This window comes from Somniosus microcephalus, chromosome 12, assembly GCF_052327205.1.
Source record: "Somniosus microcephalus isolate GS21.2 chromosome 12, FLI_Smic_1.0, whole genome shotgun sequence".
Classification (NCBI taxonomy): domain Eukaryota; kingdom Metazoa; phylum Chordata; class Chondrichthyes; order Squaliformes; family Somniosidae; genus Somniosus; species Somniosus microcephalus.
Genome location: NC_140998.1, coordinates 26,386,344 through 26,409,029, shown reverse-complemented (window position 1 = coordinate 26,409,029; position 22,686 = coordinate 26,386,344). Strand labels below are relative to the sequence as shown.

At 48.5% G+C, this 22,686-nt stretch overlaps 1 protein-coding gene across 2 annotated transcripts in view; it reads right to left on the bottom strand.

Annotated features, from left to right (window-relative positions):
- vsx2 (visual system homeobox 2) overlaps positions 1-22,686 on the bottom strand; it is a 68,843-nt gene that overhangs the window by 22,813 nt on the left and 23,344 nt on the right. For both annotated transcript variants that reach the window (XM_086002698.1, XM_086002697.1), the window contains exons 2-3: positions 19,856-19,940; positions 16,373-16,496 (exon numbers count right to left, since the gene is read on the bottom strand). In XM_086002698.1, coding sequence (XP_085858824.1) covers positions 16,373-16,496; positions 19,856-19,940 — 209 coding nt within the window. The remainder of the gene's footprint in view (positions 1-16,372; positions 16,497-19,855; positions 19,941-22,686) is intronic.

The following is a 22,686-nucleotide window of genomic DNA, read 5'->3' as shown; positions in this document are numbered from 1 at the left end:
GTTTTTTCACAGCTAAAATTATTTTTAAAAATGTCAAATCATCTACAAGTAAGAATGGATCACAGATTTTCTTAATAGAAATGAAACAAAAGTCTCACTAAACAAATATAATTTCTGAGGATTTTCTTGTTACCCTCCCCCCCCACCCCGTCCAGCTCTTATTAAGTCACATGCCACCTGCGGATTGTCAACCTTGAGCCTGCACACGTCACTGCCTCAAAAGCACTCATCATTTCGCCAGCTTCCCCCAGCAAGATCGTTTCTGGAGGCCCTGCATTCATTTTACTGTCAGATTAAATATTCCAGAGTGCCGAGGATCGCTTTGTTCCTCCATTTGTTAGGCAACGTTTGATCCATGACACATCAAACTTGAACAAAGACATCAGGTAAATGGAATAAACGTGCTAATGGTTCACTAACATTGCTATCGATGTGTGATATAGTCAGGGATTCAAGAATAATCAGCTGGAATGCTCATAGCAAACATATTTCCAGTTTGATTATTTAATTCCTTTCTAAATTACATTGATCTGCAACAAGAGTGCTGATGCCTCCAACACGGGTTGCAACAATGAAGGCCAAAGGATTTGCTTCCATTTCAAATAAGTTGGACATGTTGTTCACAGCATCTTCCTCACCCCAGGTGCTGCGAGCTCATGCCATCTCCGAGCACCTTTTGTTTCAGTCACCCAACAGCTATCTCAAAATCTGAAGTGGAATCTATTGAGGTAATGGAATGGACGGGTCTCTCACAAAACATGGATTGACTTATAGTGAAGCTAAAGGAATGAAAGTGTCCATCATAAAATGCAGACTGGGATATAGCTAACTACACTGCAGCACTACATCCATCGGCACGTCCAATCGCTCAAGGTGATTACTTAGCCAATAAATGATGAAGTGTTTTGGCATCACCACTTATTAAAATTTAGATGAACTGATATTAATGGTCCTTGTGGGAGCTACGTTTTAGAAGCAAAGAGAGAAAGACTTGCATTTCTATAGCGCCTTTCATGACCTCAGGATGTCCCAAAGTGCTTTACAGCCAATGAAGTACTTTTGAAGTGTAGTTACTGTTGTAATGTAGGAAACGCAGCAGCCAATTTGTGCACAGCAAGCTCCCACAAACAGCAATGAAATAAAAGACCAGATCATCTGTTTTAGATGTTGTTCAGGGCATCAGGGAGAACTCCACTGCTCTTTTTCAAAATAGTGCTGTGGGATCTTTTACGTCCACCTGAGAGGGCAGACAGGGCCATGATTAACGTCTTATCCGAAAGACAGAGCCTCTGACAGTGCAGCACTCCCTCAGTATTGGCACTGGAAGTGTCAGCTTAGATTTTGTGTTCAGGTCTCTGGAGTGGAGCTTGTAACTCACAACCTCTTGACTCCGAGGCGAGAGTGCTACCCACTGAGCCACAGCCGACACCACAGGCAGCCAAGGAGCATAAATCTCAATAAAAATTAAATCTTGATGTAAAGGGAAAATAAACAACTTGCGCATTCAATGAGTAGAATAATGAGATTTACACATATATACTTATCAAAAATTGCATGCATGCTCCATTCTGGGGGGTTACATACGCAAAAGAGGAAAATAGGGGAAGTTTAAATAGAAAGGCTGGTCACTGGCACACCTTTTAAAGAGAGGGTTTTAATATTGGAACGCTTGATGCATCAGAGGCAGGTTAACCCCAGAGACAGGTATCCCTCCCACAACCATTCTACTGCCCATGCCACCAGCCTTCCCATCAATCACGCTCTCAAAGGTGATACCAAAACAATGTTTAAAAAAAAACTGTACAAGATTACACATTAAAGACATCAACAGCAAAATGGTCTCCTGTCTTGGATGGGAGGATAGGGGAAATACTCAAATATAAGCAGGACGATTTCTGATCTCGAGCAGTAAGTCTGTCAGATATTCACAGACTGCCAGGTGATGTAGGAAGGATGGTGGTGCGGGAAAACACTGCAGAAGCTCCAAAGAGCAGCGAGGAAAATCAGCGTTTATTTGCCAGCAGCTGAATAAGGATTATTGCCCTTATTATTAGCCAATTAAGTTCTGACAAGCTTGCCAGCAATATAACTTCCCCAATGGCTCAGCGGACACTAGTAAATGTGGCACCTGTTGCAATATTGAGCCACACAGACCAGGAAGGAGTCGGGTCCAATCCCCAGTCTGCGCTGAGCTAGCTTAGCTCAGCCAGGAATGGAGCAGGATGCTGCCATTGGCTTCAGGAACTCTTGGGTCAGGCAGCGGGAAATAAACTGTGATCCCATTCCCGGAGCACTCGCCAGTGAGTCTTGCTGGAAAGTACATAGGCATCAACGCTAGGGGAAGAACAGAATCATCTGCCAAGTTGAATAGCCTGCCGACACTCTCTGTAGAAGTAGAATGTCCACTCGGAGCAGGCATCAGATGTGTGTCAGCTTTCATGGAATCCTACAGCAGGACAGGAGAAAATGGTAATAGTATCATCACAGATAGTAGTAATTTGGTGTGACCGGCTGTCCCCATCAGGGAATTATCTAAACAGCTCGATGGTTCGAGCTTTACTCACTCAGTATATGACCATCTAAGCCCTATTACATTTCTGCCTTTGAATGTCAACTTGGCTCAGTGGTTGCACTCTTGCCTCAATCAAAAGACCAAAGTTCAAGCTGCAATCCTGGATTTGAGCATGTAATCTAAAAGGAAAATGATGTCCCAAAGCACTTTACAACCAATTAAGTACTTTTGAAGTGCAGTCACTGTTGTAATGTAGAAAACGCGGCAGCCAATTTGCGCACATCAAGCTCCCACAAACAGCAATGTGATCATGACCAGATAATCTGTTTTTTTAGTGATATTGGTTGAGGGATAAATATTGGCCAGAACACCAGGAAAACTCCCTGCTCTTCTAGGAAATGGTGCCACGGGATCACTTATGTCCACCTGAGAGAGCAGATGGAGCCTTGGTTTAACATCTCATCTGAAAGACGGCACCTCTGACAGTGCAGCACTCCGTCAGTACTGGACTGGAAAGTCAGCCTAGATTTTGTGCTCAAGTCCCTGGAGTGGGACTTGAACCCAACCTTTGGACTCAGAGGCAGGAGTGCTACCAGCTGAGCCACGGGTGACACTTCAGTGTAGTACTGAGGGAGCACTGCACTGTCAGAGGTGCTTTATTTCAGATGAGACGATCTGCTAAGTTACTGTCTGCTTCTTCAGGAGCATGTAAAAGATCAGATGGCACTATTTGAAGAGCAGAGAGTTGTTCTGATGGTCTGGCCACATTTATCTCACAATCACACCAACAAAAAGAAGCAGATTATCTGATAATTTATCTCACTCCTGTTTGTGGGACCTGGCTGTAATGTTTCCTGACATAAAGTGACTGCTTCAAAGGTACTACATTGGCTCTGAAGCAATTTGGGCATCCTGAGGACATCAAATGTGCTATATAAATGCAAGCTCTTTTAGTCATTCCCAGGTATCCATTATTCTATTCTATATATAAACCATCTGAACCCCTCAATTAGATTCCAGCCTGGAACTCACTCCCAGGTATCCATTATTATCTATACTAGCTGGGGGAGCCCGGCTTTGCCAGGGCTGTTTTGGGCCGGGTGGTTTAAATCGAGTGCGAGGCTTTGGGGCCTCTCTGTGTCCCTCTGTGAATCTGGTGCCGGGCAACCTTTTAAATCGAGTCCCAGGCTTTCAGGCCCTGTCTCTCTCTCCCTGTGTGAATCTGCTGCCGGGCAACATTTCTACCTTTTAATACCTTGAAAGATGAAAGTGAAAGTACTTATAAAACGTTTTTGGTAAATCTTATGTTATTTTTTAAAAGAGATACTAACTTTTTCAAAGCTGGATGATCAAAGTAGTTTGAGCTGGAAGCTGAAGTAATGGCAGTGAAACAATGGCTGCCAGATCCCTGAGATGAAAACGATTAGTCCCGCCCACACACACACACACCGATTGGCCAACCATCAGGGGACCGTACTGTAGGATTGGTCAATCGTGACGGCACAGGATTGGTCGAACCTTGACGCCAGTCAATCAATGCTAAGTAGCAGATAATGAGTTTAATTTTGAAGGTTTTTTGCATAAGGCGCGAACAATTTTCGTCCGACCGAAAAGTAAATACGCTTACGAGCGTCCCGGAAGCGTAAGCTTTCTTCGGAGGTAACGTGCGCGTAGGTACGCTGTATAACTTTCGAGCGCATAGCCGGACAAACACACACCCGAGGACAGACAGATAGATAGACAGACAGACAGATCGATTCCTTTATATATATAGATTATTATTTTATTATAATATATATAAAAGGATAGTGCTGTCTGTCTGACTGTCTGTCTGTCCGGGCATCACTCAAAAGTTATAGAGCGTACCTACACATATGTTATATCAAAAGAAAGGTTATGATTAGGAGGGTGTCCTAGGTGTATTTACTTTTTGGTCAAACAAAAATTGTTCGGACAGTAGACAAAAAACGTTCAAAATTCCGCTCATTAGCGGTTGGCCAATCATACGGGGGAAATCCGCTCATTAGCATTGAGTGACGTGAAGGTTGACCAATCCTACGGGGGGAGCGCGCTGCGTCACGGGGGGCGTTTCATGGTGTGTGTGGGCGGGGCCTAATCTTTCAAACTGCCGTTAATTCGGCCATCTTTACCTCAGCTTTTACTTTTATTCACATTTTAACAGCTGCCACCTTCCTGTTCTATATGACTTAATGCCAGATCATGTAGTGCAGTTGTCTTCTTAGCTATGGGGTGCTTAAAAACCTGAACTTTAATACAGGGAACTAAGGAAAAGAACAAATTAATTCAGTTTTAAATAGTATTTAGGAACAGTTAGAAATGAAGTGATCCATTTCAAGTATGAAGGAACTCAGTTGTCTTCCAGGGATGGTCTCCCCACCTTGTCGAGCTGGAGGCCCCAGCCAGGGACTCGGGCTTTCCCCCCCTCGGCCTGGTCCTCGGCTCCGTTTGCGGCCGGGTACTCGGGCTTTCCCCCCCTCGGCCCGTCCCGGGGCTTGGCTCTATTTGCGCCTGCGGGCCGGGGACTCGGCCTTTCCCCCCCTCGGCCCGGTCCCGGGGCTCGGCTCCGTTTGCGGCCGCGGGCCGGGGACTCGGCCTTTCCCCCCCTCGGCCCGGTCCCGGGGCTCGGCTCAGTGTCCAGGCCTGAGGTGCTAGGGAGGGAGGGAGGGACAGAGAGGAAAGCAGGAAGAGACGGGGGAGGGAGAGAGAGAGGGAGAGAGGCAGGGAAAGGAGAGAGGGAGGGGGAGAGAGCGAGGGGAGAGGGGAGAGACGGGGAGGGAGGGGGAGAGACGGGCAGGGAGCGAGAGAGGGGCAGGGAGAGAGAGGGGGAGGGAGAGCTCGCCTTCTTCCTTCCTTCCTTCACAGGGGTCCATTGGGCCAGGCCTCAGGCACTCCTTCTCCCCTTCTCTCTCCAGGCTAATCCCGAACTAAATCCAGCAGTCTCTCTCTCTCTCTTCCCCCCGTCTCTCTCTTCTGCCCCCAGTCTCTCTCTTTCTCTCTCACTCCCCCGTCTCTCTCTCTCTCTCTCTTCCCCCCAGTCTCTCTCCCCCCCAGTCTCTCTCTCTCTCCCCCCCAGTCTCTCTCTCTCTCTTCCCCAGTCTCTCTCTCTTCCCCAGTCTCTCTCTCTCTCCCCCCCAGTCTCTCTCTCTCTTCCCCCCAGTCTCTCTCTTCCCCCCAGTCTCTCTTTCTCTCCCCCCCAGTCTCTCCCTCTCTTCCCCCCCAGTCTCTCCCTCTCTTCCCCCCCAGTCTCTCTTTCTCTCCCCCCCCAGTCTCTCCCTCTCTTCCCCCCCAGTCTCTCCCTCTCTTCCCCCCCAGTCGCTCTCTCCCCCCCAGTCGCTCTCTCCCCCCCAGTCGCTCTCTCCCCCCCCAGTCGCTCTCTCCCCCCCAGTCGCTCTCTCCCCCCCAGTCGCTCTCTCCCCCCCAGTCGCTCTCTCCCCCCCAGTCGCTCTCTCCCCCCCAGTCGCTCTCTCCCCCCCAGTCGCTCTCTCCCCCCCAGTCGCTCTCTCCCCCCCAGTCGCTCTCTCCCCCCCAGTCGCTCTCTCCCCCCCAGTCGCTCTCTCCCCCCCAGTCGCTCTCTCCCCCCCAGTCGCTCTCTCCCCCCCAGTCGCTCTCTCCCCCCCAGTCGCTCTCTCCCCCCCAGTCGCTCTCTCCCCCCCAGTCGCTCTCTCCCCCCCAGTCGCTCTCTCCCCCCCAGTCGCTCTCTCCCCCCAAGTCGCTCTCTCCCCCCCAGTCGCTCTCTCCCCCCCAGTCGCTCTCTCCCCCCCAGTCGCTCTCTCCCCCCCAGTCGCTCTCTCCCCCCCAGTCGCTCTCTCCCCCCCAGTCGCTCTCTCCCCCCCAGTCGCTCTCTCCCCCCCAGTCGCTCTCTCCCCCCCAGTCGCTCTCTCCCCCCAGTCGCTCTCTCCCCCCCAGTCGCTCTCTCCCCCCCAGTCGCTCTCTCCCCCCCAGTCGCTCTCTCCCCCCCAGTCGCGCTCTCCCCCCCCAGTCGCTCTCTTCCCCCCAGTCGCTCTCTCCCCCCCAGTCGCTCTCTCCCCCCCAGTCGCTCTCTCCCCCCCGTCGCTCTCTCCCCCCCAGTCGCTCTCTCCCCCCCAGTCGCTCTCTCCCCCCCAGTCGCTCTCTCCCCCCCAGTCGCTCTCTCCCCCCCAGTCGCTCTCTCCCCCCCAGTCGCTCTCTCCCCCCCAGTCGCTCTCTCCCCCCCAGTCGCTCTCTCCCCCCAGTCGCTCTCTCCCCCCCAGTCGCTCTCTCCCCCCCAGTCGCTCTCTCCCCCCCAGTCGCTCTCTCCCCCCCAGTCGCTCTCTCCCCCCCCAGTCGCTCTCTCCCCCCCAGTCGCTCTCTCCCCCCCAGTCGCTCTCTCCCCCCCAGTCGCTCTCTCCCCCCCAGTCGCTCTCTCCCCCCCAGTCGCTCTCTCCCCCCAGTCGCTCTCTCCCCCCCAGTCGCTCTCTCCCCCCCAGTCGCTCTCTCCCCCCCCCAGTCGCTCTCTCCCCCCCAGTCGCTCTCTCCCCCCCCAGTCGCTCTCTCCCCCCCCCAGTCGCTCTCTCCCCCCCCAGTCGCTCTCTCCCCCCCCCAGTCGCTCTCTCCCCCCCCCAGTCGCTCTCTCCCCCCCCAGTCGCTCTCTCCCCCCCCGTCGCTCTCTCCCCCCCCAGTCGCTCTCTCCCCCCCCCAGTCGCTTGCTCCCCCCCCAGTCGCTCTCTCCCCCCCCAGTCGCTCTCTCCCCCCCCAGTCGCTCTCTCCCCCCTCCAGTCGCTCTCTCCCCCCCAGTCGCTCTCTCCCCCCCCAGTCGCTCTCTCCCCCCCCAGTCGCTCTCTCCCCCCCCAGTCGCTCTCTCCCCCCCCAGTCGCTCTCTCCCCCCCCCAGTCCCTCTCTCCCCCCCCAGTCGCTCTCTCCCCCCCCCAGTCGCTCTCTCCCCCCCCAGTCGCTCTCTCCCCCCCCCAGTCGCTCTCTCCCCCCCCCAGTCGCTCTCTGCCCCCCTGTCTCTCTCTTCTCCCCCCAATCTCTCTCTCGATCCCCGGGCCTCTCTCCCCCACCCAGTCTCTCTCTCTCTCTCTTTCCCTCTCTCTCTCTCTCTCCTTCCCACACAGACAGACAGACAAACTCATTTATATATATAAAAATTATTTCTACTTTTTTCATAACAACATGCCCTCAAAAAACCCTCGGCACCACCGGGCACTCCAGCTAGTTCTATATATAAACCACCTGAACCCCTCGATTAGATTCCAGCCTGTAACTCACTCCCAGGTATCCATTATTTCTATATATAAACCACCTGAACCCCTCGATTAGATTCCAGCCTGTAACTCACTCCCAGGTATCCATTATTTCTATATATAAACCACCTGAACCCCTCGATTAGATTCCAGCCTGTAACTCACTCCCAGGTATCCATTATTTCTATATATAAACCATCTGAACCCCTCGATTAGATTCCAGCCTGTAACTCACTCCCGGGTATCCATTATTCTATATATAAACCATCTGAACCCCTCGACTAGATTCCAGCCTGTAACTCACTCCCGGGTATCCATTATTCTATATATAAACCATCTGAACCCCTCGATTAGATTCCAGCCTGTAACTCACTCCCAGGTATCCATTATTTCTATATATAAACCACCTGAACCCCTCGATTAGATTCCAGCCTGTAACTCACTCCCAGGCATCCATTATTTCTATATATAAACCATCTGAACCCCTCGATTAGATTCCAGCCTGTAACTCACTCCCGGGTATCCATTATTCTATATATAAACCATCTGAACCCCTCGACTAGATTCCAGCCTGTAACTCACTCCCGGGTATCCATTATTCTATATATAAACCATCTGAACCCCTCGATTAGATTCCAGCCTGTAACTCACTCCCAGGTATCCATTATTCTATATATAAACCATCTGAACCCCTCGATTAGATTCCAGCCTGAAACTCACTCCCAGGTATCCATTATTCTATATATAAACCATCTGAACCCCTCGATTAGATTCCAGCCTGTAACTCACTCCCAGGTATCCATTATTCTATATATAAACCATCTGAACCCCTCGATTAGATTCCTGCCTGTAACACACTCCCAGGTATCCATTATTCTATCTATTAACCATCTGAACCACTCGATTAGATCCCAGCCTGTAACACACTCCCAGGTATCCATTATTCTATCTATTAACCATCTGAACCCCTTGATTAGATTCCAGACTGTAACTCACTCCCGGGTATCCATTATTCTATATATAAACCACCTGAACCCCTCAATTACATTCCAGCCTGTAACTCACTCCCAGGTATCCATTATTCTATATATAAACCACCTGAACCCCTCGATTAGATTCCAGCCTGTAACACACTCCCAGGTATCCATTATTCTATATATAAATCACCCGAAACCCTCAATTAGATTCCAGTCTGTAACTCACTCCCGGGTATCCATTATTCTATATATAAACCATCCAAAATCCTCGATTAGATTCCAGCCTGTAACTCACTCCCAGGTATCCATTATTCTATATATAAACCATCTGAACCCCTCGATTAGATTCTAGCCTGTAACTCACTCCCAGGTACCCATTATTATTCTACATATAAACCATCTGAACCCCTCGATTAGATTCCAGCTTGTAACTCACTCCCTGGTATCCATTATTCTATATATAAACCATCCGAACCCCTCGATTAGATTCCAGCTTGTAACTCACTCCCTGGTATCCATTATTCTATATATAAACCACCTGAACCCCTTGATTAGATTCCAGTCTGTAACACACTCCCAGGTATCCATTATTTCTATATATAAACCATCTGAACCCCTCGATTAGATTCCAGCCTGTAACTCACTCCCTGGTATCCATTATTCTATATATAAACCATCCGAACCACTGTATTACAACACCTTCTAATCTCTCTGTCAAACACATGCTCTACCAATATTGCATTGAGTTTGGTCACTGAATAAAATGTAATGCTTAGTCATTTTTCCAATCAAATTGTTAAATTTATTTAACAGATTTAACTTGGAATCTGGTGAATGACAAAGGTTGCTTAATGCTAGATCTCTATCTACTTGCATAATCTATTTATCTGTAATGCATCCATCTATATATTGATCCATAGTGCATCCGTTATCAATAATATTCACCTGCCATGGTGGATCGACCATCCATCTATAATGTGGAGGCAATTTAAACTTCCATCATAAACGGGTGTGAAGCTCGCTAAGTGGCCAAGCCATCCGACCGAAGCCGCTACCCATCTATCTACTTCTCTACAACATTTTCTATAGTGAATCGATCTCTTTGTTAATGTATCTGTTATATATACATAAATATCTATCTATATGTTATGTGTATACAGTAACAATTTCAGGCAGGAGAAGACCTTCAGTCCATCTAGCCCACCTGTCCACAGTATTCTCTTGGTGCATCCCTATTAACACAGAATCCCATTTATTGACAAGAACCAGTTTAGTTCCTTCTTGAAACCCATTAAGGTTTCTTGTTCTACCACCCGTGCTGGTAATCTGTTCCACATACTTACCACCCTTTTAGTAAGAAAGTTACTCCAGCATTTCCTATTCTTTTTTATTGTCCTTAATTTGTAAATATGACTCCTTGGGGGGAAAATTCAGTTGGTTAGCGTCTCCAGTTAGCGCCAGCACTGAAACTCCAGTAACCTGACAGCTGGGACTCATTACTCATGGTCCCTTTAAATAACGCCCCTGGAGCCGGCTTCCGCCTGCTTGACGCCTCCTCTCCCTGTCGCTGTCGGGGTAAGGCACTAAGGTGGGTGGCGAAAATCAATTTCACAGATCGGGCGGCCAGTGAGCGGGACGAGGCAAATCCAGCGTTGCACAGCAATCCTGCCCTCCCCCATTGCACAGCTGGTACGAGGTACCGCCGGGGACTTCAATGCTAGGCAGATCGTGACATCAGTGAGTGTGAAACGCTCACTGGCCGCCCGATTGGCTTACATTAATGGGGGCTGTACTGGCAGTCGACCTGTCGCTCCAGGATTTATGACAGAGGGAGCGGCGGCAGCAAGAAAGACTGGAACATGTGGCCAGAGGGAGGTGGAGGGCCATCAGGGCTCTCAACAGCAGGCCTTATCCTCCGAGGGTATTCCAAGAGCACTTCCCCTACCTCTAATTAAGTGAGGAGCAGTGTATTAGAAGGCTCTGCTTCACCAAGGAGGTGATCACAGAATTCTACCACCTCCTGCAACCAGACCTCCAGCCTCAGATCAGGGTGACCATGGCTCTCTCAGTGGCAGTCAAGGTCACCATCACCCTCAATTTCTTCGGCAGCAGTCTGCAGCAAGAGACATAGCTAACATCTGACAGTTCACCGTCCATTGCTGCACCCCAGAGGTCACAGAGGCTCTCTACAGTAGGAGAAGGGATGACATTTCCTTCCCCATCACCAGAGAGAAGCAGGACGAGCTTGCATGTGGCTTTGCCAGGATAGCCGGCTTCCCCATGGTGCAGAATGCCACTGTCTGCACCCATGTGGCTTTGCAGGCCCCACATAACAATCCTGACATCTTCCGTAACCGCAAAGGCTACCACTCACTTAATGTGCAGTTGGTGTGCGACCACAGACAGCAAATCCTCAATGTGAATGGCCAGTATCCCGGCAGCAGCCACGATGCCTTCATCCTGTGCCAGACCGGTGTGCCCGCACTCTTCCAGCCAACACGTCAAGCTTGCGGCTGGCTGCTCAAAGACAAGGGCTATCCACTCTCCACCTGGCTCATGACTCCCCTCCTCAACCCGAACACTCCTGCCCAGCACTCATATAATGAGAGCCATACTGCCACCAGGAACATCATTGAGCAGGCCATCAGAGTGCTCAAGCAATGGTTCCACTGCCTTGACCGCTCAGGAGGAGCCCTCCAGGACTCGGCTGAGCGGGTGTGCCATTTCGTTGTGGTCTGCTGCATGCTCCACAATTTGGCCATCATGAGGGCCCATCCCTTGCCACCAGGGATTGTGGGATCACCTCAGGGAGAGGGAGAGGAGGACGAGGAGCGAGGGAGGAGGCAGGCACTCAATCAGCCTTCCAGAAGGTCGGTCCATGATCATCTCATCAGACTGCGGTTCGAACGAATTAAACCCCAGATCCCCATTGCTCACCACACCCCCATCATTCCATTCCTGTCGCAGGCCAGATCACAGCACAAAGCTGAAATGAAAGACACCACAAAAGAATCCAATCTGAATTAATAAATTGATCAATAATCAGTGAACACATATTTACAACAACATTAACTATTTACCCTTGTGCAATCCCTTAGTGCCTCTCGTTACTGTGCCTTTGCCTACTCTAGTGCTCCTGCGAACTGTTGGCCCAGAGGCTGCAGCAAGGCTGGTGGAAGACTGCTGAGGCTCCATGCGGGAGACTTCAGATGGCTTTGCAGGACGCCCTCGATCAGCTCTGGGCCTGGAAGGCCCAGCTGTAGACTGCACCACCTCAGCATAGGCGGCAGCAGTCTGAGCTGGCTGGATGACAGGCAGCGACAAGGGCATTGGCAGAGTGGCAGTGGTGGGTGCAGGAATGCTGTCCTTCTAAGAGAGGACAGCAGGTTCTTGTTCCACTGCCACTCCCCCGGGGCAGCACCTCAGCATCCCTAGCAATCTGTTGGAGCACAGATTGCTGGCCTACTGCGACACAGTGAAAGCCCCAGTCGACTGTGGTAGACCCAGCCACAATGGCAGCAGTCAGAGCTTGTGTGGCATCAAGTTGAGACTGCATGAGAGCAGTCTGAGATTGGATGCCACCAAGCATAGACTGCATTACAGCACTAAGATGTTGCATCGCTTCCGCCTGTGCTACAATGGAAGCTGCCAGATCGCCCATCACACACGGCATTAGGTCTGGGTTGCCACGGTCTCTCTGGGAGTCTACCATCCTTTGCAACTGGAAATGATGGGCTTCATGGTGTGTGCAGAGCCTTGTGCAATGTTGGAGGTGGACTCCACCATGCTCCTTATCATTGCCGAGAGGCTCTTGGGCACCCTTGCCATTACACCTATCATCTTCGTGTGCATGCCCATCACCCTTCTTCTAAACGCCTCCCCATCGAGGTCCTCATCTGAGTCCTGTGCAGTAGAACTCGTGTGTGAACTCACCCTCCGGGGAGCTGGCCCTCGAGCAACCCTTTCCCCTTGGCCTTGCTGCAGCCCGCTAGACCCCGGTGCATCACCCTGTGCAGATCCCGCTACTATACTCGCCTCTAAAGAATGTGTAGTGCCAGTATCTGAGCTGGTGCCTGCGGGTGAGACATGCAGTGACGCGGAGTGTTCTTCCTCCTCCTCTTCTCCCGCCTCGCTCTCAATGGTGCCCTCAGGGACAGGCTGCTCAGGTGCTTGCTCATTATCTGAAAGCATAAAGGCACAAGAGTCGGGTTAAGGTGAGGGGAGGGGGGCAGGAAGGGAGAAATGCATGCATACAACATGATTAGCTGTGAAAGGCTTGTGGGGTGAGAGGGAAGTGGGATGTGAGAAGAAGGAGTAGGGATGAACATACTGTTGTTGTCTCCAAGGGGATCAACGTCACCGGTGGTCATGGCGCTCACCACCTGGCACCCAATGATTTGCAGCACTCTTTCCTCCAGCTCAGAAAGTGGTTGGATGTCAGGTTGTCCCCCGCCTGTGTGCTCCTGCTCCCTCCTGTTCTGCGCCACATTGGCCTGCAAGAGAAAGGAAATGTGTGAGTGAATTTGGAGCAATGTGTTTGGGTGATGTGCCTGCCATAGTTGAATAGCTCTCATTGTGTGCAAGGTGTGAGATGTGGGTGTGAGTTTTGGTAGGTAGAGATTATTGGTGGGTGAGTGCTGGGGGTGTGGTGCTTTGGGCAGTGTGAAGACTGTGATTCGGATGGTGGTATGTGGCATTTGTTGAAGCATTCACTCACCCTGACCACCCAAGTGAGGTCATTAAGTTTCTTCCTGTACTGTGCGTTGGTCTTGGGACCACAGTGCTGCTTGAGACGTGCTGCGCTACCTCCCTCCACATGCTGTGGAAGACTTGCGGTGAGGGTCTCCTGCCACTTGCTGGATACAGCAGCGCCCTCCATCTCTCCACAATGAACACCAACGCCTCCAAAACTTGATCGCAGAATCTGCGGGCTCTCTCCCTGGGGCGTGGATCTGCCATCAGTACAGCTGCTTGAGTCGTCCGGCTCCTTCCACTTGACCTGCTGTTGCTTCCTGAGGCAGCTGCCCTGCCAGTGATGCTGAGAATGAGGTTCTGCAGCATCAATAAGAACTGGAAAAAGCCTGTGGCAATGATGACTTGCGATTAGACTGCACCTGATATTGGTCCACCCTTTGAGTGTAACGCCAATGAGCTTGGGCTTTAAGGCTTGAATTAGCACCCCAATCATTTCTTTGTGCAGTTTGACTTAATTTTGCATGCAGTCTAAAGCATAAGCGCCTGGCGCTAATTCTCAAACTTTTCTAAAGATACCGCCCATTCCTGAGCTATAATGAATTTCTAGCCCCTTGTGCCTAAATTTTGTATATGACAGAAAAGCTTACTCGGATTCAATTTGTCCAAACTTTTCATAATTTTTAACACTTCTATCTTACCCCGCCCCCCCTCAGTTTCAAAAGAAGGGACTCAGAGTAGTCAATCTTCCCTCGTAAGTCATTCCCTAAAGTTCTGAGATTAACCGTTTGGCCCTTCGCTGTATCCCGTCCAATAGCTGAGATAGGGAGACTAAAGCTGCCCACAGTACTCCAGAAATGCTCTCATCTGGGTCAAATACAGTTTTAAAATGACCTCTCTGGATATATCTCTGGCCCCGGGACGTCGGTACCACGGCGGCTGAAGATTGTCGGGCAGGAGTGCGGGAAAGGTGGAGCGAGGCGAGAGCGGACCCTATTGTGATGGCGCCGATGAAGATGGCTGCCGTCCTTGCGGGCTCCGTGCGTACCAGGCAGCTAAGTGTCCTTTGCTGCTTGGTGCGCTCGGCTCGTTAAGAAAAAAGCATTTCACTTGACTGGATTTCACTTGTTGTATTTGGTTATGTGACAAACAAAAAAATTTAAATATATATTTTACCCTTGCTGCGCATCCCAACAATCTGTTTGCTTTTTTAACAGCCTGGGAACATTGTGCTCTTGGTTTTAGTGACCTGTTCAGTAAAACCCCAGGATCTCTCTTCTGCTTCACTATCTCAAGAACATGTGTATTCCCTACATTACAGCAGTGACTACACTTCAAAAGTACTCCATTGGCTGTAAAGCGCTTTGTGACGTCCTGCGGTCATGAAAGGCGCTATATAATGAAAGTTCTTTCTTTCATATCGATCTGCTTTGCTGACCTGAACCTCTGCTCCAATCTGGTGTATATAAATATATATCTGTCCAAGTATCCATGTCCATGAATCTACCCATTTATCTATTCATGCTGTACTTCACTCTATCCACCCATATGTCATCATCTCGACCTATAACTTTAGTTATTTACTGCAGCAAGTATATGGAAGTATACAGCAGGTCACAACCTGCTCTGCTGCCATCTGTATCTCTCTAAACTGTAATGTAGCCAGATTCCCTTTGCAAGTTCCCCCTCATTCATAAAAATACATATATGATGGGGATGTATGCCAAAAATGAGACATTTTCTAAATTAAGTGGAGTAATGTCTTACCTTTTGCGCATTTGACTGTAAAGATTTGTTACTGTATTGAAATATTCAGTTTTCCTACACAAAATATTTCAGCAATATATTGAAGTTCTCTCTGGTAATGATAACTGGGGATGATGGTTATATGATACATTTGATTATAAGCTTCTCTCTTTCTATGCATTGTGTGAGATTCTCTTTCTGCACTAATCGTGGAACAGCATCCTCCCCAACGCCCAGCCCGCCCCGTCTAGTACAATTCACAGGGATCCCCGTCTTCTGGCGGTTACTTAAACTTCATAACCCACTTACATGTTGAAAAATGCAAACGCTGAATTGTGCTACTCCCACATGAACTTACTGAGGGGAAACCGTGTAAATTACAAGTACATTTAAAGAAATCAATTTGGGGCAATAGTGTTAGTTCAAGTTATTTCCCTCTGGAGACTTTATTCGGAAATTCAATTCCCATCATTATTTATTTAGTTTTTACACATTGTTATGTATGTGATTTATATTCACTCGCCCATATGTGTGTCATTGTCTGTCTCTGCTTGTCTCACTCTCTGTCTGTCTCTGTCTCTCTGAGTCTCTCTGTCTGGATCTGTCTTGCTGTGTCTCTCCATCTGTGTCTGTCTCTCTGAGTCTCTCTCTCTGTATCTGTCTCTCTCGCTGTGTCTCTCTGTCTGTATCTGTCTCTCTGTCTGTATCTGTCTCTCTCGCTGTGTCTCTCTGTCTGTATCTGTCTCTCTGTCTGTATCTGTCTCTCTGTCTGTATCTGTCTCTCTCACTGTGTCTATTCATCTGTATCGGTCTTTCTCTGTCTCTCCGTCTGTATCTGTCTGTCTCGCTTTTCTCTCTTGTCAGTGTCTGCCTCTCTCATTGTGTCTCTCCATCTGTTTTGGTCTTTCTCTGTCTCTCCGTCTGTATCTGTCTGTCTCACTTTTCTCTCCATCAGTGTCTGCCTCTCTCACTGTGTCTCTCCATCTGTATCAGTCTTTCTGTGTCTCTCCATCTGTATCGGTCTTTCTCTGTCTCTCCGTCTGTATCTGTCTGTCTCGCTCTTCTCTCTTGTCAGTGTCTGCCTCTCTCATTTCTCCATCTGTATCAGTCTTTCTCTGTCTCTCCGTCTGTGACTGTCTCTCTTGCTGTAACTCTCCATCTGTCTCTCTCACTCTATGTCATTCCTTCTGTGTCTGTCTCTCCCTCTCTCTCTCTTGATTTACCTGAATCCTGTCCTCTGGTAACTCTGTTTTCATGGCCAGCATTTCCCGTGCGTACACGTCTGGATAGTGAGCTTCATTAAATGCCTTTTCCAGCTCCTCCAACTGGTAAGAGGTGAAAATAGTCCTTAAAATTGGAAAGAAAAGAAAATTAGCAGGCAATGAGAGATACACAACCAACACTGAATTCTGAGCATCCCTCAGCACTTCCATCAAGATATTAAGAAGAGTGAATCTTGCTACTTGGTTTGGAGGAAGTTGTTCCTATGATACAGATATTAACTCAGTTTGTTTAATATGCAGCTTTAGTGCCTGAAAGCAGATGTCACATCACATAGCCTAGCTTTTCAGGAGATGCTGCAGTTTATTCTCTTTTTCATCCAGGCTCTCCCATGTCACCCAGTGAAGCTGATCACTGCAGTTCTTGTGAAACCTCTTGTGTTAAAGCAGTCGCCTGCTGGATAGGCAAACAGCTGGAATACAGCACCGATGGGCGAACAGCTGGAATACAGCACAGATAGGTGAACAACTGGAATGCAGCACAGATAGATGAACACAGCACGGATAGGTGAACAACTGGAATGCAGCACAGGTAGACGAATATAGCACCGATGGGCGAACAGCTGGAATACAGCACCGATGGGCGAACAGCTGGAATACAGCACAGATAGGTGAACACAGCATGGATAGGTGAACAGCTGGAATATAGCACAGATAGACGAATACAGCACCGATGGGCGAACAGCTGGAATACAGCACGGATACACAAAGCTGGGTGGGCGTGTGTGCTGTGAGGAGGATGCCGAGAAACTCCAGGATGATTTAAACAGGTTGGGTGATTGGGCAGAAGCATAGCAGATGCAATATAACGTGGATAAATGCGAGGTTATCCACTTTGGTGTCAAAAACAGGAAGGCAGATTATTATCTGAATGGCAATAGATTGGGAGAAGGGGAAGTGCAACGAGACCTGGGTGTCCTTGTGCATCAGCCGCTGAAGGTAAGCATGCAGGTGCAGCAGGCGGTTAAGAAGGCAAATGGTATGTTGGCCTTCGTAGCGAGAGGATTCGAGTACAGGAGCAAGGATGTCTTGCTGCAGTTGTACAGGGCCTTGGTGAGACCACATCTTGAGTATTGTGTGCAGTTTTGGTCGCCTTATCTGAGGAAGGATGTTCTTGCCATGGAGGGAGTGCAGCGAAGATTCACCAGACTGATACCTGGGATGGCAGGAATGATGTATGAGGAGAGATTGGGTCAATTGGGCTTATACTTGCTGGAGTTTAGAAGAATGAGAGGGGATCTCATCGAAACTTATAAAATTCTGATAGGACTGGACAGACTAGATGCAGGAAAGATGTTCCCGATGATCGGGGAGTCCAAAACCAGGGGTCACAGTCTAAAGATAAGGGGTAAGCCATTTAGGACAGAAATGAGGAGGAATTTCTTCACCCAGAGAGTGGTGAACCTGTGGAATTCTCTACCACAGAAGGCAGTAGAGGCCAATTCATTTAATATATTCAAGAAGGAGTTGGATATATTTCTTAAGGCTAAAGGGATCAAGGGGTATGGGGAGAAAGCAGGGACCGGGTACTGAATTTGGATGATCAGCCATGATCGCATTGAATGGCGGAGCAGGCTCGAGGGGCCGAATGGCCTACTCCTGCTCCTATCTTCTATGTTTCTATGTCTATAGGTGAACAGCTGGAATGCAGCACAGGTAGACGAACACAGCACAGTTAGGGGAATATATGCAGCACGGTTAGGCGAACAGTTGGAATACAGCACGGATAGGCGAACAGCTGGAATACAGCACGGATAGGTGAACAGCTGGAGGATAGGCGAACAGCTGGATTACAGCACGGGTAGTTGAACAGCTGGATTACAGCACGGATAGGTGAACAGCTGGAATACAGCACGGATAGGCGAACAGCTGGAATACAGCACGGATAGGCAAACAGCTGGATTACAGCACGGATAGGCGAACAGCTGGAATACAGCATGTGTAGGTGAACAGCTGGAATTCAGCACGGATAGGTGAACAGCTGGAATACAGCACAATAGGTGAACAGCTGGAATACAGCACGGGTAGGTGAACAGCTGGAATACAGCACGGATAGGTGAATAGCTGGAATGCAGCACGGGTAGGCGAACAGCTGGAGGATAGGCAAACAGCTGGAATACAGCATGATAGGTGAACAGCTGGAATACAGCACGGGTAGGTGAACAGCTGGAATACAGCACAGATAGGCGAACAGCTGGAATACAGCACGGGTAGACGAACAGCTGGAGGATAGGCAAACAGCTGGATTACAGCACGATAGATGAACAGCTGGAATACAGCACGGGTAGGTGAACAGCTGGAATACAGCACGGATAGGCGAACAGCTGGAATACAGCACGGGTAGGCGAACAGCTGGAGGATAGGTGAACAGCTGGAATACAGCACGGATAGGCACAGATAGGCGAACAGCTGAAGGATAGGCGAACAGCTGGAATACAGCACGGATAGGTGAACAGCTGGAATACAGCACGGATAGGCGAACAGCTGGAATACAGCACAGATAGGTGAACAGCTGGAATACAGCACGGATAGGTGAACAGCTGGAATACAGCACGGATAGGCGAACAGCTGGAGGATAGGCGAACAGGTGGAATACAGCACGGATAGGTGAACAGCTGGAATACAGCACGGATAGTCGAACAGCTGGAATACAGCATGGATAGGCGAACAGCTGGAATACAGCACGGATAGGCGAACAGCTGGAATACAGCACGGATAGGCGAACAGCTGGAATACAGCACGGATAGGCGAACAGCTGGAATACAGCACGGATAGGCGAACAGCTGGAATACAGCACGGATAGGCGAACAGCTGGAATACAGCACGGATAGGCGAACAGCTGGAGGATAGGCGAACAGGTGGAATACAGCACGGATAGGTGAACAGCTGGAATACAGCACGGATAGTCGAACAGCTGGAATACAGCACGGATAGGCGAACAGCTGGAATACAGCACGGATAGGCGAACAGCTGGAATACAGCACGGATAGGCGAACAGCTGGAATACAGCACGGATAGGCGAACAGCTGGAATACAGCACGGATAGGCGAACAGCTGGAATACAGCACGGATAGGCGAACAGCTGGAATACAGCACGGATAGGCGAACAGCTGGAATACAGCACGGGTAGGCGAACAGCTGGAATACAGCACGGATAGGCGAACAGCTGGAATACAGCACGGATAGGCGAACAGCTGGAATACAGCACGGGTAGGCGAACAGCTGGAATACAGCACGGGTAGGCGAACAGCTGGATTACAGCACGGATAGGTGAACAGCTGGAATGTGGTGCAGATAGGTGAACAGAGCACAGTTAGATGAATACAATTGTCACATACTGTAGACACATGCTGTGGACAGAATGACGACAAGTACCATTAAACAGACACATCTGTCTACAGACAGGGTGGGAACACCAATTCTTACCTGTGGCGTCTTTTCTTTCTCTTTTTCGTTTGGCTCAGATTGGATTTGGAAAGTTTTCTGTCAATCGATGAAATGTCTTCGGAATCTGAATTAAAACAGAAACTGATTTAATATACAAAATATATTTTAAAATATCAATTCCCACGGAGTGTAGCAGTATCCTGTTTGGATCGAGGGGCTGTACATCGTCAGTTGCAGCTGGATGAAACACTCTGGGATATTACAGTGACCTGGTACCTCAAATGAACCCAAATCAAGATTTTGTTACCCATTATTTTTTTCTATTTATTAAATTCGTTCCTCTAATCGCTTTGAACTAAAATTAAGTAAGCTTTGACTGTCTGTTTATTTTTTAAAAATTGGCGGTGGTCAGTCCATTCCTAACACTCAACGAACACATTTTCATCTGTTTTATATTTTAAAATGGAAATCAAAAGATTCTGACAGGCTTTAAAACGGAACCTCCTCCGTTGGATTTCATGGACCGCCCCATGAATTAATATGCAAAAAATAAATTAATTGAAAAAAACATTTGTGCTTCTCATTCGGAATTTGAAAAAAAAAATCAAGTTCACACCACAGAATTTCTCCCCCGCCCAATAAACATCGAATTGAAGCACAACAGGTGGGGTCTCCGAGTGAATCGACTCGCCCACCCCGGGTCTCCCCACCTCATGGGGAGGGGGGGATCGCTCTGGGGATTTCGTGTCGCAATATCATAAATGCGGTTTTAAAAACACACGAGATGTTTCTGATTTTGCTGCACACAATAACCAGAGCAATTCTTCCCCTTTATGTACTCGCCAGTGACTTCAATTAAAATGGTCATTGTAACTTGTGAAATGCTAACTGGAGAAATGAGAAGAAAAATGGGGAAAGGTGGAATGGAAGTTTTTTTTTACAAACGTAGTATTTCTTTTTTTAATTCCGCGGTGTTGAATGAACTGTGGAATCATTGACAGGTGAAAATGGGTCAATTACGGTAAGTGCTCAAGCACAGGTTTTCAGACTGGAGTCTGTGAGTGGATACTGAGGATTACAGAGATCAGATTTTAGTGCCATTTTATATTTGTTGAGTTCGTAGCATAGTTATTTCTATTGTTTTATGCAAGAAAAATGGTATCTGCAACAATAGCACGGGTTTACCTTTGGATGTCTTACTCTGTCTTTTGAAATTAGGACCCATTTGCACTGGATCCATGGGAGTGTGTAAACATTGCAGGAGTCCCCAGCGAGTGTGTCAATATTTGCACTGGGTCCCGGGGGCGTCAGTATTTGCAGGCAAAACCCTGGGAGTGTGAATATTTGCTGGGGGTCTCCAGGAGTGTGTCAATGTAATTAAAGTGTGTGTCAGTATTCGCAGAGGTTCACTAGGAGTGTGTAAATATTTGCTGGGGGGGTCCCAGGGAGTGTGTCAAACCCTTTGAGTGTTTGCCATCCTTTCAGGATTTGGAGGTATTGTTAATGTTCTATCATATATTCCAAAATAATCTCTTTGTTTACAGCAATGCTAATTATAAATTGAAAATGAAGTCTGGAGCTGTGTAGCATTTCTTGCCAGTCTTCTCTCCAAAGTGTAATATTCATAGAAACATAGAAGATAGGAGCAGGAATAGGCCATTCGGCCCCTCGAGTCTGCTCCGCCATTCAATGCGATCATGGCTGATCATCCCAATTTAGTACCCGGTCCCTGCTTTCTCTCCATACCCCTTGATCCCTTTAGCCTTAAGAAATATATCCAACTCCTTCTTGAATATATTTAATGAATTGGCCTCTACTGCCTTCTGTGGTAGAGAATTCCACAGGTTCACCACTCTCTGGATGAAGAAATTCCTCCTCATTTCTGTCCTAAATGGCCTACCCCTTATCCTTAGACTGTGACCCCTGGTTCTGGACTCCCCGACCATCGGGAACATCCTCCCTGCATCTAGTCTGTCCAGTCCTGTCAGAATTTTATAAGTTTCGATGAGGTCCCCTCTCATTCTTCTAAACTCCAGCGAGTACAAGCCCAATCGACCCAAGCTCTCCTCATACGTCATTCCTGCCATCCCAGGTATCAGCCTGGTGAATCTTCGCTGCACTCCCTCCATGGCAAGAACATCCTTCCTCAGATAAGGCGACCAAAACTGCACACAATACTCAAGATGTGGGCTCACCAAGGCCCTGTACAACTGGAGCAAGACATCCTTGTTCCTTGTTCCAAGACATCCCATATCCTTTATATTGTTGGTGCTGACTGAAGCTCCAGGGCTGACGATATTAGGTGAGGATCAGTCAGACCCATTCACAGCACAGATTTTGAAGTTTGAAGCAGTTTACAATTATCCATTATATTTATCAATTTTATTCGTTTCGGGGGTGGGTGGATTCCTTTGAAAGTCGGCGATCCGAGGGTGTCATTTTGTTGATCTCAAGACAGTAGTAGAGACCGATTCCAAAATAATCCAAAAAAGGACAGGAATGGCACCTGCATATATTAATAGGTAAACCACAAATACATCCAATTACACAGTTAGACTGCCCAAATATACAAGCAAGCCCATTCAAAATACATTTGCAAACCCACCTGACTCAATAGCAAATGCAGCAGAAACCAATCAAAGCAAACAAAATTCATCAATCCCATTCAATACTTTAGATCTGTACAAATACATCTTTAAACCTACCCAAAATGTTACAGCAGCCCTACCCATATATACCGTCAAACCTATCCTGACATTCTCACAACTCCAACCATAGACCGTAGCAAATTTACCCCATTGCATTCTCAAACCCACCCAAAAACATACCAGCGAACCAATTCAAAATAGTCCAGGAAGCACGTTCAAAAT